This window comes from Peromyscus leucopus, chromosome 12 (assembly GCF_004664715.2).
Source record: "Peromyscus leucopus breed LL Stock chromosome 12, UCI_PerLeu_2.1, whole genome shotgun sequence".
Lineage (NCBI taxonomy): Eukaryota > Metazoa > Chordata > Mammalia > Rodentia > Cricetidae > Peromyscus > Peromyscus leucopus.
In genome coordinates this window covers 23,023,705-23,043,832 of record NC_051073.1, presented here as the reverse complement: position 1 = coordinate 23,043,832, position 20,128 = coordinate 23,023,705, and the positions used below count along the sequence as shown (strand labels likewise).

At 35.7% G+C, this 20,128-nt stretch overlaps 1 protein-coding gene across 1 annotated transcript in view; it reads right to left on the bottom strand.

The window, feature by feature from the left end:
- The window catches only part of Robo2 (roundabout guidance receptor 2), a 1,235,714-nt gene extending 1,216,310 nt beyond the window's left edge, over positions 1-19,404 (bottom strand). The window contains 1 exon segment of the mRNA XM_037209998.1: positions 13,780-19,404. Within this exon segment, the coding sequence (XP_037065893.1) occupies positions 13,780-13,909 (130 nt within the window). The 5' untranslated portion in view covers positions 13,910-19,404.
- Between the last annotated feature and the right edge of the window lie 724 nt (positions 19,405-20,128).

Genomic DNA, 20,128 nt, shown 5'->3' with positions numbered 1-20,128 from the left:
TGTGTGTGTGTGTGTGTGTGTGTGTGTGTGTGTGTGTGTTTGTTGTCCACGTGCAAGCCACTACCTTTCAGAAGCCAGAACAGGGCATTGGCTCTCACAGAGCTGGGGTTACACACAGTTGTAAGCATGGCATTTGAGTGCTCTGAAATAACCTGTGGCCCTCTTCCAAAGCAGAAAGCACATTAAACTGTCAAGCTATCTCTCCTGTCCAGGAAATTCCTTTTAAATTTGGATTAACCATTGTATTAACTTTGAGACTACAATAATTCCTGGCAAGGTCTCACAGAAGATGCAGAATGGAAAACATTCTGTGCTTCTATTCTGTATCGTCAAAGCCACAGGTCACAGAGGTAATGAAGGAGGCTCTGATCACAGCGACACGTTTCTTGGTGCTGTGTCCATCATATACCACATGTGTGGTACCACCTAACTCCATCCTTTAGGGAGTGGTCAGAGTTAGAGAGAATGGAACATTGTATTCTTGCATTTGCTGTGCCTGGACTGTGAAGTTTATCTGACTTCCTCAGACCTCCAAAATTTTTTTTTCAAGTTGGCTAGTCTGGCATTGTGGCAAAATCTATGCTCAGTCATCTCTTTTGGAGTCTGATGTCTTGTCATTCATTACATGGTTGAAGAAATGTGATAATTAGTGACATATTTGGTAAAAACAATGATACATTTTATATTAGACAATAAACACATTTACAAAGTATTCACAAAAGAAAAATTTGAAAAACCTTTATTCATATGTAATGATGGAGCACTGTCAAATAATTAAGTTGCTACAGTTAATATTTCTGGTTACTTCCTTAAATTAGTCAGTAAATGTTCACAGACTATTTTATTTCATTTTATAAGCTAATAGAACATGAGGGTTAAATGTAAACATAGAAATAATTTCTTTCATGAAGAGTGTATTATGCTCAAAATTCTAGTGACTTTAAATATCAGTGTCTATGAAGTTTGTGTATTATTATTATATAACGACTCATCCACATTAGACTCTGCTCACTATGTAAACAAAATCTGGGAATTCTTTGAGCACCACTAAATATGGGAAGCCTTCTTCCTTTCCTTCTATGCGCTTGTCTCCGTTATAATCTCTCCCCTATTTTGGGTCACAGGTAAGCAAGTAAAAGAATCTTTCCCCTCCTCTTTGAAACATCAGCCACATATTTGCTCATTTCTTATCCTGGCAAATCAGTCACCAATTTATATTATTTTATTTAAAACATTTACCAAAATTTTCACCATTCTTCATTATTTGTGAGTTCATTTCTTGTAGTTTTCCAAAAGAAATTTATGTTATGTTAAATTGAATATATATATATATATATATATATTATGTTAAATTGAAATTTTATTAACATCAACTGGTGTCACTGGTATTTAAGCACCTCAATTTTAAACTAAAATGTTTATGCTTATGCAGACTAAATTATAGAATGGTCAGTTTTAAAGATCACAGTTGATTTTTGATATAGGAAAGATTTTTACTCAATTTTGATTGAAATAATCATGAAATTAAAACTGTTGTTTTATAATACTCAAACTGACTCTGTTAACAAAATTCCTAACTGCCATAAATTTTCTGTCATTCTGACTCAAAATTCCTGCCATTGGTTTTAGTGAATTAATTTGAAAGAAAAATGATAAAATGTACTTTACATAACAATATTGAAAATATTGTGAGCTATGAGCTATATAAGGTTTATAAACACATTTATATATCCACATAAACTCATCAAATTTTAGTTAGTATGAATAAAAATAAGGTATAGTGAATGTCAGATTTTATATAAAAATAACGTTCTGTATTGGAAAAAGTACATTCTATGCTAGTTTTGTGCCATGGGTAGGAACTGGATCCTGAATACTCATGTGTCACAGGCTTGGTCACTGCTGCAATACTTAGAGCTGGAGTTTTGAGGAAGTAGTTGGACCCTGAGTACCCAGCAACCTCTTTGTATGATTTCACGGATGGATGGATTGACAGCTTAATGAACTAGTCTCCAGATGTGTCCCCTCTTTGTGACTTTTGTCTTTCCAGCTTTCACAAGGCATAGGCCACCTTTCACCACATGAGTTTATGATACTGTGGCTCATTAAAGGCCAATTGCATGAAGCCTGTCCACTGCCCACCATGGGCCGAATCCATGAGTTCAAAACCTTCCTAAATTAAATGGGCTTTCTTGGGTATGGAAGAAAAGCCAACTAACACAGCATTCCAATGTAATAGGGCTGGAATGTAAACATATTCCAATATTCAATGGAATAATCAACCATTGACTTAATCAATTTGGCCTTATCAACCAAGAATCTTAAGAGTGATCATATTTTTGAGATAATTCTAAAATGTTTTCAAGTGAATATTCAGATTTATGGTTAATGATACAAAAACCATTATATAATATGTAATAAAAATAATGGAAAGATAATGCTTATCATATATGCATAAATTTATACATATATAATTATACATACTACCTGTCTACACTCAATATGTATCTTATATATATAACTGTGAATTACTGACAGTTTCTCTCTGGCCTTTTTATGATGTCCATGTGACCTATAGAGATATCGCCACATAAATAGCAATTAGAGGAACTTAATTTTAAACCTTCTATTTTAATACTGTGAATAGAAAATACTTGAGCTACCTGATATTCCCATGCATTTAGACAGTCATCTTAAATTATCTTAGAAATAAACTCAAGGAAATTGTTGTAGAATAATTGCACATCAGGTTTTCCTTCCTTAAATCATTAATGATTTTGTGCAATTAATCATTTCCATATCTAGAAATGCATCCATCCCTAAATTCAGTCTATATGATATTGCAATAGCTGTCACAAACTAGTTATTTGTGGTTTGACACAAACAATTGATATTCATAAGACCCAACTATTGTGATATTCTAAATCTGATAGATAAATAAATTAATTAATATCAAAGAATTTTCAGTCTGGCATGGTATAAAATATCATATGCCAGAATGATTTAATTTATTTAACAAGACTTCATATTGAGAGTGCCTGATCTGTTCATAATATTCTGATTTTCATTAAACTTCACTTATCATAAAATCACATTCCCATATCAAAGCATATAATAAACTATATTTATCATAGTTTTTCTTCTCCTATAAAACCAGACTATTTTAAATACCAAAGATTTTTGGAAAGTTGATCTTGTTGTTTGTTGGGGAATATTATTTTAAGGTATGTTACTTTTATTTATGATGCATTTGTTTAACTCTGTGAAGCTGTGTTACTGTGTCTGTCTAAAACACCTGATGGTCTAATAAAGAACTGAATGGCCAATAGCAAGGCAGGAGAAAGGATAGGCGGGGCTGGCAGACAGAATAAATAGGAGGAGAAAGTTGGGAGGAGGAAAAGAGATCTGGGAGCTTGAGAAGGAGGAGGACATCAGGGGCCAGCCACCCAGCTACACAACCAGCAACAGAGAAAGAAAGAAAAGTATTTAAAAAAAAAATAGAGAAAGGTGAAAGTCTAGAGGCAAAAGACAGATGGGTTAATTTAAAGTTAAAAAAAAAAAAAACTGGCAAGAAACAAGGCAAGCTAAGGCTGGGCATTCATAGTAAAGAATAAACCTCTATGTATGATTTATTTGGGAGCTGGGTGGCGGGCCTCCAAATGAGAAAAAAACAAACAAAAACAGTTGTTTGTTTGTTTGTTTGTTTGTTTTGATTTGCTTTACTTTGCTTTGTTTTTTGAGACAGGGTTTCTTTGTACAGCCCTTTCTATCCTGGAACTCCCATTTTGGATCAAGCTGACCTTGAACTCAGAGAATTGCTTGTCTTGGCCTCCTGAGTGTGGGGATTAAAGATGTGTGCCAACATGCCCACCAATGGTAGGTGAATCTTAATTGAGCAAATTAAACAAGTTTTATCCACTCAATCACAGATTACTGTTTCCATAAAAATCATTAAAACGTGTAGAGACAACTAGAACTCCAGACAGGTTTTGAATGGATAGTATGTAAATTATATGCCATCAATCTTGAATTATCAGCCCATAACACACACACTACCAGATACTTTAAAAGAAAAAAAGATAATTGCAATTTGGCTAGATGGAATTAAAAATAAAAAAGCTGTGTATTTTTTAATCCTATAGTTACTGCAAACATACCCAGTAACCATGATATTTAGAAATCACCCTAAATTATTAAGTGTGCAATTTTAATTTATCAGGGTGAATTGAGATCATATGGACACATGGGTATATTATATTTACTTCAGGAAAACCAGACCTTTGAACTTACTGGTCATTGTATGCCAAGGAACAGCTATAACTCTCTCATTTGGACCCCATAAAGTAATAGACACCTAGCAGTGCAATAATTTGGTCTCATAGAAACCTATCAACTGATGCCTTGTATGTGTCATGTCCAATAAACAGAGAACTCTGTGACTGTCCCTGGAGTTTGAGCTCGGCACCCAATTGTTGATAAGGCCTACTTAACTGTCTATGTGTTCACCCATCTGGACCTGGACCCAGACCCACCACTTCAAGTTCTTGGACTCTGCATCAGCTTTTCGTCTCACTCATAAATCACAACTTCCTCTGAGTGCTGGTCTGGTTCATTATATCATCAATATAATCTGTTTCTCAGCCTGCTTCCGAAATCCAAGGTAGTTTCTTTAACTTGTACTTATTCCCTAAACCATATATATGCACAAAGGTAACAAAGATACACCTACTATATTGTTATGAGAATTAATATTAATAATTAAGGTAGAATAAAAGAATCTACTTTTACCTCAGCCATGTAATTGGGTTAATATGACAAATTGCTAATGTTTAAACCAGTAAACATTGTGAACCTTTTGTTATTCAATAAATTCTGCTACTGTGAAAAGCTAGAAATAATAATGAGTTTTATTTTTCATTTAGCCAACAACATTAGCTGGACATGGACTGAAAAATGAAAATTGTTTTAAGAAAAGCATCATCAACTCATCCCCCATCATTTGTGAAGCTAGAGAAGTGAGCTCAAGCTCACCACTCTCAGTCATTTGCTGTTGACACCTCCAGGCACTTCCTGGAATACCGAAGTCTCATCCTTCATACCTTTCTTTTAAATAGGATGGAAGTTGGGAGAGGAAACATGGCACAAGAGCATGGAACATTTACTGTGGTGTGAGTTTTAAAGCCATTGTAAGGCACTCAGCAGTGATGCTAACTGATTGTTGAGGCTGCACTGTGATCCTTCACAGAATTTCCAGTGTTTCTCCATGTTTATGTATTATTCAGACAAATACCGACCCTGAAATAGAAAAACGCTTCTTATCTCTTGAAACTTTTATTGAGCAGTGTTCAAAATGCACACAGTTAAGTGCTGTTCCCTGTGTATTTAACTTGGAGGGGGAAAAAAAGCTGTTTGGTGCCCATTTTAGAATCACTGGCAACAATACAGACAAGGAAGCATATACTAGGAGTCATGGAGATACATATGAAAAATTAAAAGTTTAAAATTAATTTGAACTTGTAATGTACCACGTGGAAATCTAAAAATCAGTTTCCACAGGGAACAGCTTGAAAGTTTTCCTTGCCATCTGGATTTGGACCTGGCTTATCCAGTTCCAGTTCTGCCCTCGTGAATGCTCCAATTTTATATATACTATATGGAAATGGTAATCTCCAAGATGCCTAAGTTTCTCTTGTGAATTTTTATAAAAAATTCATTTGTTGTGTTTTCTTACATGGTCAGTTCTCTAGCGATATAGATGTCGTCACTTTAAACCACTTATAACATTAGTGCTGGGTTTAGTGAAGCAATGGTCCATGATCGCATTTTCAAAAAATAATCTTTTTATTTATTCATTGAGAACTTAGCTAAAAAATAGAAAAAAAAACATCAAGAATTTGTAACATATTTGGTGAGCCTAAAATATAGATTGATGAATGCAAATGAAAGGGGGAAATTTCACTTCTGACTATTCAAGTTTTAAAGCAAGTGAAAAAGCAACACTTATATATAGGCATAAGATTAAATACTATTATTCATAGGAAGCATTAGTGCAATGGTCCCAAACAACAACCATGAAGTGTTGACATTTTTTGAGACAGAGTTTTGCTCATTGATTCCAGGGTAGCCTCAAATGTAGGATGTGTTATTGAGAATGACTTGGAGATTCTCATCTAGCTATCTCTAGCCCCCAAGTCTTGGGATTACAGGTGTGTACCCCCACACTCAGTTGTGCCCAGTTTATGAGATGTTTGGGATGGAATCTAGGGCTTTCTGCCTATTAAGCAAGCATTCTACCAACTGACCTACATCCTGAGCACCAGGTTTAATTTTTTTTTTTTTATAAACATGCATCTGTCTTGGTAGCTGGAACAATTTAATCATATTATTTTCTGAAGAAAAAATAATCATGTTAATTACTTTGCATATACATTATTTGGTTTATACAGACAGTTCTGAGAGAACTCAGAGCATCACAGAAGTTAAAGAACCGATTCTCATAGTTCACAGCTAACAAAAGGTTAAGATATAGATAGAAAGTCAATGCATTTTATGTTTGATGGCAATTGCAGGTAAGTTTAGCAAGCATGACTGACCATGCTGTAAAGTTAGTCTAACTGTGACAACAGGAAGGCACTGAACATAAGACTGTGCGGATGAAAATTACATGCATGTGAGCCACCAAGAGGACATTTAAAAATGTACCTTCCTAGTACACTACCTGACACCTTAGTTATTCCAGTATTCCCTTGAGGTAAGCAAGACTTCATCCAAATTACAAGCAACAGACTTTCAAAGGCTTTAGCTCATCCTCCAAAAATTATTAGATAGAATTTTCCATTGGAAAAGCATGCTATCACTCATAATGTATTAAACTCTTATACCTACCCATTTACATAGAATTCTTCAAACAGATGCATAAAATTACACCAAAATTTAAAATTATAACTATAATTCTCAAATGCCACCCAACAATTTAATTAAAATTTGAAGAACTCTCTTTAGGACATATACATCTGAACCTTAATTATATGTTTTTAGCACAATAAAATCCCCTAAAAATATACATTATAACCAGTAATTAAGGTAAGCTACATAATTTATGCATGTAAATAGTTCAGTGCCACAGCATAAATATGGACTAATTATATACTAGATGTTTATAAATACATTCATTACTGATTTTAAAAATGTGTGTGTATGTGTGTGTATTGACATGAATGCCAATGTCTTATAGGAGTAGTAAAAATTTCTCTAAAAAGTTTGTGCAAATTATTTTGAAGTATGAAACTACTTGAGATGATTTGAACAGCACAGTCACCCCAAAGCATGTAAACAGATTTCAATGGAAACTTTTCAGGAAACATGATAGAGTAAATTTGTCACACAGGTACAAGATCTTTTCTAATGTACTGTATTTATGCTTATATTTCCTGGTCAGCTAAAACCTCCCTTGAGAGCATTGGTTAAATGTTTTTTTTTTTTTTTTTTTTTTTTTTTTTTTGAATGACTGGATTCATAGTCATTCAATACTGTACCATGCAAGAACATTGTATATAGTTCATGGTTTAAAGTATTTTGTTAGGAGTAGAGTATATAGCTCTCAAATTTGGAGGTACAGGTTATATTCATGATGTCTTGCAGACCATAAATGGGAAGATGTGATCATTTAAATATCTCCAGCTAACAGGGCATCAAGTTTAACTCATAACATTTGATGACCCACTTCTGCAAACACACATCCCTACATGCATTGCTAATACAGTTCATGACATTGTAAAACATGAGCAGAATATTCTGTTAGATCAATGAAAAGCTGAACTGCTAAGCCAGAAGTGATCCCCAGGCCTATGTGGATTTTGGAAGCCATTTCAGTTATGGTTTTGATGACCACCAAATTATCAGCTGATAACTATTATTTTAGAGATTTAACAATGTGTCCCTGTCTGCTGAACACAGTCTTGGTCTTTTTCTCAGTCTGGTTTCTACTTCTTTCATGACAAAGTTTTGACATTGATTTAGAAAAAGGATTGCACTGCATATATAGAATCTATCCTAATACTGCCTGCAGTGAACTCTTCATCAATTGAGAGAATGTCTGAATTTATAATTTTACCCTGGAAAATATACTCACTAGGTTTTAAAAATAATTTTTATGAAAATACCAGAAAATTGTGTTGTGTATGTAAGAAAACTGGATTATTAATTTGATAGTTTGTATGGTGCTTGAATTCTCATCATGCAGATAAACATCATTGCTTGATGATTACATTTTATTGCTGTGACTACACATAAATGAAATGAATACTATTCCACTTTCATCTAATCCCAAATAATCCAAAATGAATTCTCAAAAATATAGGCTTAATTTTTCTGTGACTATTATATTTCAATAATAAATGGGCTTGATCATTCAGAAATAACTGAAAGTGCATTAAAATAATGAGTACAATAGAGGGACATTAGTGTAATCCTACCCTTTAAAATTATTACTAGTTCAAATTTCATATTGAATTGATACATGTAAACTATGTCTGCCACAGAAAGAAGTTAGTTGACAATAACCTCCCCACTCAATTCTAGCAATATAGACTGTTTTATCAGTTCATTTATATTTCAATATGAATTAATCTAATTAAGGACATTGAAACATATCACTGCAATTGTTTCTATCCTTTGAAAGCCAGTATACATTTTATATGGAAGGGAAAAACAAATAAGTCAGTGTGAGTTTCAACATGCATCACCAAGAAGGTAAGGGATTCGAAGGACTGATTTAATGATGGCACTAAAATTTTTATTCTAAATTGAGATATTTGATACCCTATGAAAGAGAAGATAATGAAAAATATGATTTGAGTAGTTATACCTTCCTTCTTGAAATTGAACCAACTATAACCTTTTTTTAAAGTTTTCACTATGGTAATGACTCTTTTGAAGATTTCTTAATAGAAACAATTCCATTCCAATGAAGTACTTACCAAGAAAATTGAAATATGAGTTCCTAGACATTTGTAAGCATAACAGCTTCTCACTATCTCTGAGATCATGCTTCTGTTAACTAATGCATCAGCAGCTTTCAATACCAACATGTAATTCACAGAAAAATGCCTTTCTTTGGCAAAACTGCATGCCACCTTTAAGGTTCCAGTTACAGATTTTGGATATTTGGCCTCAGTTTCCCATTGTAAGTTTGAAATTTTGAATCTTCAGCTGCCTTCCTTATTCAGTGTTCCAACATGAAGGTGGTCTTGAGGACTTGGCAACCAAATGGCTGAAGAACATCTTTCAGCTTTCATGACAGTACATGCACTTCAGATATTCTAGTCTTTAGGATGTAAGGGTCTTTCTAATATATAATTTTCCCCTTTTTTTCATAAATACATCTAGTTTCAATGACCTTGGCTCCTTAATCACAGTAAAATTTTTAATAGCTAAATAATTCCTCTCCAAACTATTCAAGATCTCTATTTGATTTACATAATCTTCAACTGACTTCGAAAATTCACTTGACCAGTTGATTTACTCTGGAACCCAGCATTATCAAAGCTGCAGGGATCGGGGGTGTTAAGGTAATTCAATACTTGCCAAAATCTAAGTCCGGTTGAAATCTATTTCTTTTAAAATTTACTTGTTTCTGTTTTATGTGTATGAGTAATTTGCTGGCATGTACATATGTCCAACACTGTGTGCATGCACGATGCCTGCAGAGGTCAGAAGTGGGGGTTGGACCCTTTGAAACTGGAGTTACAGACCGCTGTGAGCCACCATGTGTATTTGGAGAAATGAACCCAAGTTCCTCGCAAGAGCAACAACCAGTGTTCTTAATCACTGAACCATTGCTCAAGTCCCAAAATGTTCAAATTTTATTAGTGAAAATATTTATTTCTTCAATCCTAAAACGTTATGTGATGCATGGTGCTCTGTGGGTTACTTGACAAAACAAAGTAAATTTTTCATTAGTTCACTTCACTGGAATAAAACTTTAGTAGTGATAGAGAATATGTTTGTAGGTTATAAACAAGATAAAATAGTTTTTTTTAAAAGAAAACTTATTATAAATTTTAAGGTCCACAACACTTCACAAATTCCAATAAATTCTGTTTTAACTGACAGTGTATTAGATGGGACCATGCAGATAATGGTACTTTCTGAATATCCTGTGTCCATGCTTCAGTGCACCAGGAACTAAAATAACTCAATGGCATTGTGTGTGCTCATAACACATTCTAGTCCTTTACAAAGGGAAAAGATAACTGCCAGGGAAGCTTCCTTTGTTTAGCAATGATAGACATGGACAGCCAGTTGCTGTAATTTATAAAAGGAAGCAAGGTAGTGTGTACAGTGTGGAGTAGGCTTGAAGGAGAATCCTCTGAATCGTCAACTTTTGATAACTCATACTCCGTTCCCAGTGTTATTTTCTGCATCTTCACAGTAGGTAATAGGAACCCTTAGATACTTCCAGGAGGTTTCTACAGAATCAAGTCAAGTGCTTCTACAAGAGAGCACATAAGCAGAGTCAGGCATAGCTCCGCCCTTAGCTTCATCAGTAGCTGTTATGATTCATCATTGTTCACTCAGCATCAAATGCTCAAGTTTGACTCTCATGTTTAATGTCAACATTGCCTATTTCTAGACTTTTAAACTTTCTTGTTTTATATCAGTTTTTCTCCAACTTTTCCCTTTAACAGCAGCCACAAATATTAAAACAGCTTAAATTTTAGTTGTCAGTAATGGAAATAGATATTTTCATATATATATATTTGGTGTACTTGGTTATGTGTGTTGGAAGTATGTGACTGGAGCATTTCTGCAGAGCTATGCCTATCTTTTAGTCTTTCTTCCCACTGAGGGTAATTGAATGTAAAATAATTGGTTTTTTTAATTTTAATGAAGATGATGTCAGCCATGTCGTTAGGAATTCCAGTGAGTGTATTGTGAATACAAACTCTTATGATCACTTCTGTTGTGCTCTGAACTAATCAGATGGGACACCCGCCTTCCCTTAAGGAATTCATATAATGTGATTAAATAGAAAACCATATGCCTTGGAGTAAACCTGCTGGCCTACTAACCTACATTTGAAAGTCACACTCATTGATAAGCTTAAAAAGCTCATGGTAGCCAAAAACATTCAGCATTTTTCCCATCAGTCTTCTACAAGTCAGTGTTCAGATATCTGTTGTGTAATGGCTGGTGCGTGCTGTCTGCAGCACCCTTCATAGGCCACAGATACACACTGGCCTGTGATGTTACCAGTTCTCCCCGCTGCCCCAATAACCTCTTCTTTCAGAATGATGGTTCCTATTAATACAACAAAAATGGAAATTGTCAGCGTGGGCAGGTTGCCATATGGAGGTTGACAGCTGCTCAATCAGATTAAGACAAACACACACACGGGCGCCGTGAGAGTAAAAACGGGGTGGGGTGGGGGGTTGGGGGTGGGGGTGTCAACAATCACTTCTGAGGAAAGCTCTGATTTGGCTGTTGGTATTTTGTCAGGACTTTGGGGAATAGTGTGCTAGTCTTAAAGGTTTTGCTTATAAGCGGGTGCATTCAGATAGTGGTGGCATAAAGCAAACCAAAGAACCAAATAACCTCTTTTAGAACATTGCTTCCCAAGCAAAAGACTCATCCCTTCCCTCTCTGCCCCATACATAACATATCCCTGCCGGATATGTTAAAAATTAATAAATGACCACTACTTCCTACAAAGCAAAATAATGTTTTAAAAAACTTCAAAATATGTTTTTAAAGCCTCCATCATATGCCAAGGGAAAAAAGTCAGGATTTTACAACTCACTGAAAGATAACACACCACCATCAATAGCCAAGCTCATGAATAAATAAATATTTACAACATGTACATATGCATATCAAGGCAAGGCTGCCTTTGCAGAAGCCCTGAGTCTGTGCAACATATTTATGCCTTGCATATACAATGATAAACAGAGGCACTGTAAAGGAAATTATTTCAAAGCACAGTCGACACATTGAAAGTTTTCTAGCAACTTGCCTGGCCTTTCCACACACGCAAGATTTCTTTCAACCACGAATAAAATACGTTGCTATGATTGCCTATTCCTGAACTTGACTGAGTCATGTCATCATCATACAGCAGAGCTAGCAGATTTCTAGCTGAGCTAGTTAGAGTACATCAGAAAAAAAAGTAGTGACATGTTCAAAGACGAAGCATTCCAGACCTGATTTACAAATGAAATCTCCCGCATCTGTATGTGAAGCTGTGTGGAATGAATAAATGCCCGGGAACATGCACAAGCATTTTGACTAGGTCAACACTCCTCTCACAACTTAACAGCTGTTTAACATTCTCACTGGGTTTTGAGAGGTTCTGCTTCCCCTGCTGAAGTTTAACACAGGAAATTAAACTTTGACAGGTTATAACTACTGACTGTCTTTGAAAACTGTATATAAGAAATATAAGTTAACACTCCTGACATCTCTTGGAGTCGATACAGCCCATACATCTTTTGATCCCCAGCCACCTAAAGCTGCCATGCAGGCTAACATAAATAACAGCTTGCAGTGTGCAAGTGAAAAATCCATTGATAACACTGAGCAATACAGTAATGTGGTGATATAATTTACAAGGCCCAAGATGATTTGGCCCACCACTCTTCTGGTGGATGTATACCAACAGTCTGGCTAAGTGTCTGCTGGAACTTCTCCCTGGAAGGTATGTAGGCAGAAGATTTGTAATGTCTGTAAAGCAACAAAGGGAAAAGGAGAAAGATCAAACTGAAGAGGCTAGAGTATTTAGAAAATCCTGCTGAGATATTTTGATAAATTATTAAATCTTCTTGTTAATGAACCTCCTTCTCTTGAACCTCAAAGCAAAGGTGTGGTGTGTGTGTGTGTGTATGTGTGTGTGTGTGTGTGTGTGTGTGTGTGTGTGTGGTGGGGCACAGACTCAGAAAACATTTTTAGAGGTGAGATAAAATATTAGGTTAAAGGAAGGATATGCACAGCAATATCCTCAGAAATCTTCCATCAGGATTTTTCCCTACAATGTACACACTCTCCTGGGATATTTCTGCAGCATCATTTTAGTTTGCTGCACCCACAGATCATGTACCTTGCTAACTTGTGTTTATATAAACAAATGTCACTGGCTAAAGCAGAACCAACTGAACTTTGAAAAAGGGTAGATTTAAAGTCTCAAAAATCCACAGCTCATTTTTTTCAACAGCAAAAAAAAAAAAAAAAAAAAAAAAAAAAAATCCATTGCCAAGCTCCAAAGTACTGCAAGCCTTTTTCCTCATTCAGCAGATAACCTCTTTGACTAAAGTTAACACAATTTATCTTTATTAACACATCAACTGTGATAGAGTCAGCCACGGATTTTGTGCTGGTGGCACTGTTTCTCTGAACATCCCTCTGATCATTTCACAAAATCTGCCAACAACTAAAGAATATCAGTATCTATTTCATTTTTTTTTTTTCAAAATACAGCTTCCTAAAGAGAGCAAACATCTCCTTGCACTCAAACAGCATGCATCTGGCTCCAGAGTCTCCCTGCTGGAAACAATCACTATAATGCACTGAAAGCCAGGCCTCCCCCAAATTGCAAACACATATTTATATCAGTAAGAGAGACAGCAACTCTTCCTCCACGCCACCTACCACACAGATCCCTTTTCCTGAAATAATAACCAGATTTCAGACAGAAAGCGCTCCTCTCCCCTTAGCCGTTCTCAAGTTGCCATCAGCTGCCCTTGCTTGCTCCATTTAGACCTTTAACAGGAAACTTTCATCACTTACCCCCCTTCCAAGGTTTGCCTTTCCAGGGGGTCCTGGTCAGCTTGCAGAGAGTTGGTCCAGAGCAGAAAAGCATCAAAACGAAGAGAAGTTCGAGTCTAGTAATTTTCTCCACTTTCTCGAATGATAACATTTCCACAAGTGAATTTTACAAAATTTCTCACATCCTCTTCCCTCCCGGTTATGAAAATAGCATTAATCATTGAGAAGCCGGAGGTAGGTGGTGTTTTGCCATCTTTAACAGCTGAAGTAGCAGCTCCCTGATGTAGCCCTAAGCCAAGCTACATTTCTCACGGATCCAGCTCCTGCTCCTCAGCCCGCAGTCAGCACTGTTTCCACTTTAGGAGCTGTAAAATCATTCCTGCTCTCCACTTTGCTTTCAGTGGGAATATTCCTCAGCGTCCTGCGTGCACTTGATTGAAAATGATAAAAACAGGAATGTGTGTCCAGCAGAAAAGAGAAGAGATGTCAGGACGGTGTGAAAAAGATGAGAAGCAGTTGTACTGACAGCTTTCAGGCTGCCTGTGTGATCCTAATAGCCGTGCAGCCAACCAAATTGCTCTTTTAAGAGTAATAAGGCTTCAGTGAAAGCCGGTATCGCAGCTACTTGGGTGGGTAGTGCTCGGCTTGAAAATCACCCAGGCACCGCCACAGATAACGACTGCTTCAGTCCAGACTCAGAATAGGAAGAGCTGAGCAAAAATATAGTATGCACAGAGGGTAGTTAATCTATTGTGAGGACAGAGGGGGTTTCCAGCGATGTGCTAGCGACAGGCTCAGAACCTGGAATGTACTTTCCTTTTCCACTGCTTCACCTTGTGACTTTCCCAAAGCGTGGTAACTGCACTAATTATTCATAAATGGATCTGAAATATTTATTAGGTGCAAAATAAGTGCATGATTTTCTTCCCCAACAGCAAAAACCTGGAGGGGAAGTTCTCAGGAGTTGTGTCTCTTTTCCTGTATCAAAGTCCTTTCAGCATTCTTGTGCCCTCTCCCCCTAAAGAACCCATCATGAATGTCACCAGCAAACTTTTGGAAATATCAGACAAGCTCTGCCCCGACTCTGCTAATCAAACATCCAGGGAATCATTTCTCTATTTGTTTATGCATGTCACCATGGAAATACTGTCGCTCTCAAAGTCTCGTGGTCTTTTGCAGCTATACTTAGTGAAAACATTGGTGGTCCCCAGATGTGTTTATCTGAAAAAAAAAATCAAACTTACAGACTTTGCTTCTGGATGAAGGGGAGGTTAGCAAAGTCTGGTCAAGTAAACTTGGTCTCTGAAAACCTAAGGTGAATGAGCATGATCAGAACATCCTGGCAAATATTTCAAAACTGTCTATATTTTCGTTTTGTCCATATGGTCAATTATTCTCTTAATCAGTGAGCCACAACACATGAATTATGTATTTATGTACTTTCAAGCAAATGACTTCCAATATTATGGAAAACACCAATTTTACTTTCAAAGTATGATAAATTGCCCTTTTCAAATCATGTGCTTGAAAAAAGTACTTTGTCAAGAATAAGTTACCTTGGTTTTGGTAACCTATATCTTATATTTAAAAATACAGTTCATAGAAAATACTATTTTTCTAGGAAAGGGACAATGATTTAAATAGGATACCCAAACAAAATTTCAGATTGTCTGATTTAGAAAATATAATCACCTTATATTTTTAGCTCCCAATTTCAAAACTTCTGAGATATTTGAGAATAGATTATATCATGCCCATTTTGCAAAGAGTATCTTAAAATTTATGTCTGAGCATACTTTAAAAGGTCAGGTTATATTTCAGCCAGAATTTGATTTTCTCTCAAATCCCTCCTCTCCTTGTTTAGCTGTTATCATCTGATAACATGAAATGCATTCAAACAGCTATTTGTTGAATTGATTAGCCAACTGCCTCACCAGTATCCCCTGATGAAAACTCTAAAACTCTGCTATATACTGTTTACCAGTTTAATTCCTCTTAATAGAAGAATCCACTCTTAAATATACTGAATGTTTGTTTCTTAATGATTTGTTTTTCTTTATATAGAACATAAACAAGGTAGTAAGTTAATAAAAATAAGACTGGAAGTTTTTGAACATTTCTGAAGGGACTGGGCATAGCAGAAGTAATAAGAAAGCTTTTTGTTTTTTTTCTGAATGGCTGATACATTTGGGCAGGTTGATTCTTAGGAAATTTAACGTTTAGATTTTAAAGGTTTGCTTCCCATTCAGTGACCCATGGTAAGCACCAGGCCATAGATTTCTCTGGTGGATAAATTGAAATAGAATGAGAAGAATTCAACCAGTGTTGTTCATGGTGGGAAGGTCATTTTCTTCCAGAACTTATCTGGCTGAGGTTTGACAATCTGGCTGAATTTTCTTCATGCTAGAAAAGAGGTCGGAAAACCTGCACCCATGAACATGTGTGGGAGTAGCCAATAGAATGAATAAGGGCAGACACAACTAAAAATCAAATGTAGAGAAACACTGCCCTAGGAACTTCTCAACTAAGTTCATATTAGTGGCACATCAGCCTACCATGAAGGCTAAGTATTTTATATGTGTTAACTCATTTACAACTCAATGAAATCAGAACAGTTATTACCCCCACCTAGCATATAGTAACTTGTTACACAGAAAGCTTAGATCTCTTATCCAAGCTCATAGAGCTGTGGTTTGAACTCAGTGCAGTTTTGAGTATGTGCTAGTCACCATGATATGCTGTCTGCTGAACATGCCTATTTCTAATCTTCCTGAGCTCTTATGTCAGGATATTCATTCTCTGAGAAAATACCAAATACAATAGTGATATTATTATACTCGCTATATGTCACATATTGCTGTCATATGTTCACAAAAGCCATGTAAAGTGAGACTGCTAGTAATCCATTTTTATAGATGGTTCTTTGTCCAGTGTGACTAAGTGATAAAGCCAGAGTTCAGAAGGAGTGGGTATAAATTCATATTTCAATATTCTGCTTCTCTTTGCTATTTCCTGTTATAAGGGTCAGGGAGAACCAGATAGGAGTATGTGGGTGTGTGTAAGAGCGCCTGGGCTGAGGAGTGTGTGCAGATAAGTGTGAACTGAACACTCCTATTGGTTATAGTAGTAGGAAGGTTTAAAAATGAAAGATAAAATATTAGAGATAGTACCACAAAGAGGAAAAAGAAGAATAAAGGCCCTTACCACCCACTCCCATGGTAAAGAAAACAAGGAAACTATAGACCTCAGTAAAATTTATGGAAAGTTAGGATGCAACATAATAAATGTTGTAGTGCTGGTCATAGAGTACATTAAGAAGACTCTAAAGAAGGGTAGATACAAAAGAAAAATACAAGTACATTAAAAGACAGGGGGAAGACTTGTTTTAGATGATGCACATGGCAGAGAACACTTCTTTGACCAAGAATCATAATCAGTATTTATTCTAAGGAGAAGTTAGTTCAGACAAAAGAGAGGCCAATCTGGGTTGAGGGAATTTTATGATCAAGGTCATAGAATGCAAGAAGCTTGCCTCCTTCTAAGATATGTCAAGGCCACACAGTGTACCTGCAATAGTTAAGTTGTGGGTGACCAGCAGGTGATGAATTAATGTTAGACAAAGCATAGATTAAAATTTTGAAATATATAATAAAAAATTAAAATATACTAGCTACCAAAGTTCTTAGATGGTAGCCAGATGGGTGGTAGGTTTGTCTACAAGGTGATGAAACTCATAGCACTTTCAAGATCCAAAAATGGTTCAGTTTTCACCCCCAGTTAATGAAGGGAACATAGTCAGTGAAATTAACAAGGTATAGACACAAATTCAAACAAAGTGAGAAATCTTAGTAATGTTTTCTATTGTAAATTTATTAGCCAAGATTTTATTATTCTACATCTTCAATTATTAAAGACACAGTAGCATAGGTTATATGTCTATTACCTGTTTGTTAAAGAGTTTATAAGGATATAATGAACAGAGATTATATCCTTATAATCTCTTTAATGAATGAAAGACAAGATCTTGATTGTGCCTAAATAGTAACATTTTTCAAAGTATAATTAAACAAATAGTGGTATTATAGCAAAAATTAACATAATTCTTAGTTTCCTGGTTCTGGCTTAGTAGTCCCAAAGCTTGAGATAATGCCAGAAGGACAGAAAAAGTCAAACTTAAGAGTGTGAGTAGGGTGAGAAGTTAAAGACTAGAGAAAAAGTCCATCAATTTTTCATTGGCTCTCTTTCCTACTGAGTTTTTGCTGGGCTCTAATTCTTTATAGTGCTGCTGTTAAAAACCAGGGCCACACGCATGCCAGGCACCTGCTCTAGCAGTGAGCTACATGGCCAGCCTAGCATTCAGTTCTTAAGAGCACAAGTGCCTTAATGACAAGGACTTTGTCTTGGATACTTAAAACTTTAGCAAAACATCATTTTTCTACATTTGTTCTATTGGCCTCAAAATACCTCATATTTTGCCTGATTCATTGCATGAGTTTCTTAAATATTTAATGAGAATGCTGACAATAAAACTTAAAATTTGTTTCCAAATAGTCTTCCTACATAACTGTGTTTCATTTCAGTTTCTAAATACTTCTTACCTAGAATATCGCTATATATTTCTAATTAATTTTTCTGCTTCAAAGTTAATTCTCCATGAAACAATATTTGTTGCTGTTAAAACTAATTTAGAGTCATGAGTTTCCCTCACTCATTTTACCTACCATCCATCATTGAGGCTACCATGTAAAAACTTTCGTAACTAGTATATTTTAATTTTTTATTGTGTATTTCAAAATTTTAATCTATGCTTTGTCTACAAGATAATGAAATAGTTCATAAGTTGGTGAAGTTGTTGTTTTTAATCCATGAATATGTAGAGATTGACTTTATTATCACAACAGAACCTGAATAGGTGGGTAGGGGACGCTCCAAAAGCAGACAGTGGATAGAGCTCGGTGACATTGCTAGATGTCACATAAAGCCCTGGGCTATCCTCGTGGTAAGAGTTATCTGGTAGAAAATTGCCAAGAGTAACAAGTCTGACAAAGTCTGAGGGGTCAATTGTTTTTCTGATCACAAAATGGTGATTCTTCTAGCCATCATTTAACTTAAGCACAATAAAACCAAATGCTCATGTGGACTAAATCTCCCTAGATGAACACAGGCCACTTACTACCACTGTTCATTCCAACAACAGCGATGCAAAATACCCAATTTATATTCTGCTGCTTCAAATAAAGCCTCATACTTCCCCTACTATAATTTACTCAGGAGAATCTCTCATCCCCTAAACACCTTACATCAGGCCACAGAATTGGTGGATTTGCTGAGCCAGAGTGCTAAAAGGGGCCCAGGGATGCCTGGGTATGTCAGTATAAATCTCCATCCAGGACATCCTCAATGTCTGTCTAGGACTTAAAAATACTAGAAAACACCATCAAGCACAGGTAGCTGTCCGATTGTCCAGTTGTGTTCCTTTTATTAATTCGGCAGTGATTTTGTTCTATCAACCATAGGTGTTCCAATGTTAATTTATTTCTTAAAGCATTGTTGACAACCTATTCAATACATTTTAGCTAAAATTTAATGAGAGAGTGGTAAACAGGTAAAGGTTTATCTTGATAATTCTTTAAAGACCACAGATTAATTAAGTAACACCTGCAAACATATATATATATATATATATATACCATTAATTGATTAATTGCTTGGCTATTAAACTCTAACTCTTTATGATTTAAATTCTTCTCCATTAGCCAAGAGAGAGATTTGCATCATTAAATGGAATGTTAAAATTTATTTTTATTTTTGAAGTATCTTTATGTATCGTTTACCTCCATGTGGATATGTGCACTTGGGAGCTCAGGTGGCTGTAGAGTTTAGAAGAAATAGGGAGTTTTTCATTACTTCGTCTCTGTCTTTGTCTGCCACAAAAACAAATCATTAAGAACCTAAATAAAAGCAACAATCTTAGATGATTACAAAAGTTAAAATAAAAGTTCATATCTGAGAATATTTTCGAAGTCAAGGAATATTATTACCTAAATGATAGTTAATGAACGTATATTTCTCTTAGATTCCAGTGGAGGAATTCACTGTGGTTAACTGAAATCTTGACCTAACTCCATAGAAAAAAGGGACATTTCTTTTTGCTGTTGCAGAGAAATTTTTTTGAAAGATTCTATTTTTTCTTTTCCATTGTCAGTGAATTTCTAGAGTGAGTATCTTTGAATCTGTCTGATGATTTAAAACCCTGCAGCACCTGAGTATTACTGGACTGCTCATCACATCTCCTTCTCACAGCTGGTATCTATAGGCTGCAAACAGCAGGGCTGAGTCTAGAGAGGAGGCCAGCTGGAACAGGAGACCT